The sequence below is a fragment of the Euphorbia lathyris genome, chromosome 2, assembly GCF_963576675.1.
Source record: "Euphorbia lathyris chromosome 2, ddEupLath1.1, whole genome shotgun sequence".
Taxonomy (NCBI): domain Eukaryota; kingdom Viridiplantae; phylum Streptophyta; class Magnoliopsida; order Malpighiales; family Euphorbiaceae; genus Euphorbia; species Euphorbia lathyris.
Window position 1 is genome coordinate 76,142,986 of NC_088911.1, and position 4,598 is coordinate 76,147,583.

General features: G+C 35.5%; 1 protein-coding gene across 1 annotated transcript; it reads left to right on the forward strand.

The window, feature by feature from the left end:
* Positions 1-1,197: 1,197 nt before the first annotated feature.
* Positions 1,198-3,604, forward strand: LOC136218639 (callose synthase 9-like). Its single transcript, XM_066005655.1, has 4 exons — positions 1,198-1,356; positions 1,540-1,590; positions 1,691-1,873; positions 3,074-3,604. Exons 1-4 carry the CDS (start codon positions 1,213-1,215, stop codon positions 3,308-3,310), a joined length of 615 nt encoding a protein of 204 aa, XP_065861727.1. The 5' UTR covers positions 1,198-1,212; the 3' UTR covers positions 3,311-3,604.
* Positions 3,605-4,598: the final 994 nt, after the last annotated feature.

Consider the following 4,598-nt stretch of genomic DNA (forward strand, 5'->3'; position numbering starts at 1 on the left):
TCTGAAATACAATCTCAATACATTTTTCGTTTCTTCTCAATTTGGGAACCTCCAATTTTTGGTTCTCCAAAAGCTCATTAGGCCATTTGGAAATAGCATTTTCTCATCACATAAATCTCATTTGTTGTCTCACTTGGATGCGATCATGGGTTCATCAAATTAGTGTTTCCATGTTCAGTCCTTGGGCCGATCTCATATTGGAGTTGCCATGTGTTACAAAATAAGTCAATGTAATTAATGAATAGCATGCCTAAGGCTGCTGTAGGGCTGCTAGAGCTGCTGGTAGGGTCAGTTTGTCTCCTTGATTGAAGGAGAACCTTGTATATATATGTTTATTGCTCTTAAATAAAATATATTCATGTAGGCTCTTAATCTACATGGTATCCCATGTATTCTAGTGTATTACATGGTCTGTTACATGGTATCAGAGCCTTGTTTCGGCTTCTGTACTCGGTTTATGGATTGAGATTCCAGAATTTGTTTTCTGCTTTGTGAGCAGAATTTATGGGTTCGTATTTTTGGGCTGTTTCTTTCAGCATTACTGTCTGCCTTGCGAGCAGACTGTTTGGATCTAGGGTTCCAAGTCTAAGTTCTTCTTCCGCTGCCGCCTCTCTGTTTCCGTCCTGCCTGTCCGGTGAATCTCCATTTGTGTTGATGTTGCTGGCAGCCTCTTGTGATGATATTTTAAATGGGTTCTGCTTTTCCGTTTCCAACGAGGATTGTTGTTCCGTTGTTGTCTCGTCGTCTACCTTCTGCCTGACCGATTTGTTCTTCTGAGTTGCGTCTCCAGGATTATACTTTATATTCTAAAGTATCTTAAGCTTTTTGTTTTCAGTTGTATTGTTTGGAAGACTATGTTATCTATATCTTTAGCAAGTTAAGCATGATTAAAATCCATGCTTCAGCTTGAGGGGGAATGTTACAAAATAAGTCAATGTAATTAATGAATAGCATGCCTAAGGCTGCTGTAGGACTGCTAGAGCTGCTGGTAGGGTCAGTTTGTCTCCTTGATTGAAGGAGAACCTTGTATATATATGTGTATTGCTCTTAAATAAAATATATTCATGTAGGCTCTTAATCTACATGGTATCCCATGTATTCTAGTGTATTACATGGTCTGTTACACCATGCAATTCTCATATGGTTAATTTTTTATTTATTTATTTTAATTTTTCATTTGCTGTTATTATTTATTGACATTGATTCATTTGGATGATCCCAAATGTTACTCTGCAGGCACATATTCGAACGTTCGGTGGGAGGATAATGGAAACTATTTTAAGTCTGAGATTCTTTATATTCCAGTATGGTATTGTCTACAAGTTAGATATACAAGGAAACAATACATCATTATCGGTAACAGCTCTCCTTGGATCATTCATATTATATGCTACATTTTCATTAATTCTACATCATAACTGTGATACTACTTTATTGACTTCTTTGTCTGGAGTATCCTATCTCCAGTTTTTCTACTGCTATCTTCTTTTTATCCACTCGATGGAGATCTTAATTCTTTCTGGTTGATATTTGGTCTAGGTGTATGGGTTTTCATGGATTGTTCTGGCTGTGCTTATAATCCTTTTCAAGGTGCAATATTATGACTTATTAAACCCCGATCATTGGGAATAAATGTTGTTGTGCCTTTGCATATGGTTTGGATATTAATAAACGCTGTTGCGTTTCACAGGTATTCACCTTCAGTCAGAAGATATCTGTCAATTTTCAGCTTTTGCTGCGGTTCATCCAAGGAGTCTCCTTCTTGTTGGCGTTCGCGGGTTTGGCTGTTGCAGTTATTTTAACAGATTTGTCAGTTGCAGACATTTTTGCTTGCATCCTAGCATTTATACCTACTGGATGGGGAATTCTATCTGTGAGTTCTCATAAACTCGAGTGTATTTTTCTTAATGTTTTATCTTATGAAATGTGATGAATTCTTACTAGAAAAACAATGTCTCTAGGCTCTTTGCATTTCAAAAATCTTAATCGTGCTTTATGGGTCTACTCGTATTAGATCAACATAATTTTCATGGACAAAATTCTTATTGATAAAGGGTCAATTTGGCTGTTAATTTGGTTCGCCGAGTCAATTTGCCCAAAAATCAACTTAGTTTAATAATTTGGTCCTTCAACTCGTCTTTTTTTTGTCAAATTAATCCATAAAGGTGTGTCAAAAAAATAACATGTCTAAAAGCCATAAATTATATGTTTACATATGTTACTTCTGCACTAATTTGACCAAATATGTCTTGTTTGGGAATAATTGATACCCAGAGTTCATTTTAGAACTCAATCCTGTGAGCCAAGTCGAATGGGAAAATTGACACTTCATCCAAATTCTTTTTATCATGAATGGTATACTTGGAGTCGAGTCCTTCAAGGTGTTGTTATATTAAGTGCGCCTGCTTTTCACAATCTTGGTGTTCGTCATGCTGGAGTATAAACTAGTAATGCTGCATTGCAAACTATTTGAATATTGGTTCTACTTTTGAGTAGCTCGCTTCCTTAAGTGTAGCTGAGTTTCTGTTTATTTCATTTGTTATATATGGTATTTAAATAATGATACCAATTTACTGTATCCTAAGAGATATAAATTCCAACTCGTAGGTTGGAGCTTATTCTAGCTTTATATGTAATTGTGTGAGGCTTGAACTCGATCACAAGTATCTTATTGAATTGAGCTTTGTCAAATATAATAATAATAAAAAACCTACTCTTGGAACCTTGGCTATCAGCATAAGCTTTTGGATTGAATGATTGTTCGACATGGTACCAGACTCGCTTAGACCAAGAAGTCTAGAGTTCGAGTCCTAGCAACCCGGTTTATTGAATAAATTTCAGAATAATGTAAGCGAGTCTATGCTTGTATGCTTCAAGCCCTAAGGGAATTCACATCGGCGGTGTGTTAGAAATGATAAAACTATTCTTGGAACCTTACCTATCAGCATAAGCTTTTGAGGTTGAATGTTACTTACAGAAAGGTGAATCTTAGATTGAGAATGTCTATTGTGGACTGCACAGTGTGCTTCTTTACCAACTCATTTTAATGATAGGAGTGTTATTTTATTTTCAGATTGCTGCTGCATGGAAGCCTCTGATGAAGAAACTTGGATTATGGAAATCCATCCGTTCAATTGCCCGCCTATATGATGCTGGGATGGGAATGATTATCTTTATTCCAATAGCCTTATTTTCGTGGTTTCCATTTGTATCAACATTCCAAACCAGGCTCATGTTCAACCAAGCCTTCAGCCGAGGATTGGAAATTTCTCTAATTCTTGCTGGAAACAACGCCAACAATGGCATATGATAAGAGTCCATGGTATGTTTCAATGGTAAAACATTCTCATGCATACGTGGCATCCAGATGTTAAGTGTTCTTAGCTTTGGTCATCATTAACACGATTATTGTCTTTTAATTGTAATCTTATGTACAGATCAAAATTTTGGTGATAATATTTTAAATTTGCTTCTGTACATAGAAACACTCCTGTTGTGTTAGAATCCTACTTTAATTGAACTTACGTAATTGTATAACTAGTTGCTAAACAACGATAGTGTTTTTGCTTTGTTAATTTATTGGAATATTCCGATTCATTTGTCATAGTTTGAAGAGGATATTGATAGGATTTTGTTAGTTCCCAGAAAGGAAATTGATGAATGAAAATATTTTGGTGGACAAATTAGCAACTACTGGAGGAGAATAAGCTTCTTTGAAGAAAAATGTATTAGAGGTCTATCTGGATGAGGACGCTGCCTGCGCCGGGATGAGCTCTTTGTGTACTAGAAAATATATAGAGAGAATAAATAGTTTCTAGCTTAAACACCTTTTCATCCCTTTGAGAAGCGCTTAGTTCTTTGGGCTATTCATAAAAAAAAGTTGGTCTTTGTGGAATTGAGCCTTGTATTAGCTTGCTAATACATTTCCTTTTAGCCTAGTCCGAATCATAATTGTTACATGATTTCTATTAGAATTGAATAAAGGAATGATAAACATTGAATAGATGAACCTTGAATTCCAGAACAATGGAATGAAGCTTACAAAATAGAAAATCCCCAAATTTTTCTTAACCTAAAACTAACTCTAACTATCCTTTACATATTCGTTCAATTACAACGGATATTTTCTAATTAACATGATGAAAGTACTTAAATGCCCCTGTTCAATATAAATAATTACAAACGGATCCTTGAGTCTTGTTACTCCTCTCAAGTTGGAAGGTATATTGATTGTACACCCACCTTACAAGTAAGAACAGAGAAAGATTTTGGTGGAAGAGGTTTAGTAAAAATGTCAGCAATTTTGAAAATAGTAGAAATGGCTAAAGGTTTGATAAGGCAATAAAGGAATTTTTCACGCACAAAATGGCAATCTAATTCGATGTGTTTTGTGTGTTCATGGAAAGTAGAGTTCTTGACAGTATAGAGAGCAGAAAGATTATCACAGAACAAAGGTGTTGGTTGAGGATGAGGAATATTAAGGGCTTGGAAAAGATATTGAAGCCATTGTATTTCACTAGAAACAGAGGACATTGCACGATATTCTGATTCTGATGAGGATTTAGAAACAGTTGTTTCTTACTCTTCCAACTAATGAA

Bases quoted from the DNA above. Each gene is read 5' to 3' on its own strand.
- LOC136218639 (XM_066005655.1), top strand. From the start codon at position 1,213: ATGATCCCAAATGTTACTCTGCAGGCACATATTCGAACGTTCGGTGGG. The intron at 1,591-1,690 runs GTGCAATATTAT...TGCGTTTCACAG, and splicing joins TGCTTATAATCCTTTTCAAG to GTATTCACCTTCAGTCAGAA. The intron at 1,874-3,073 runs GTGAGTTCTCAT...TTTTATTTTCAG, and splicing joins CTGGATGGGGAATTCTATCT to ATTGCTGCTGCATGGAAGCC.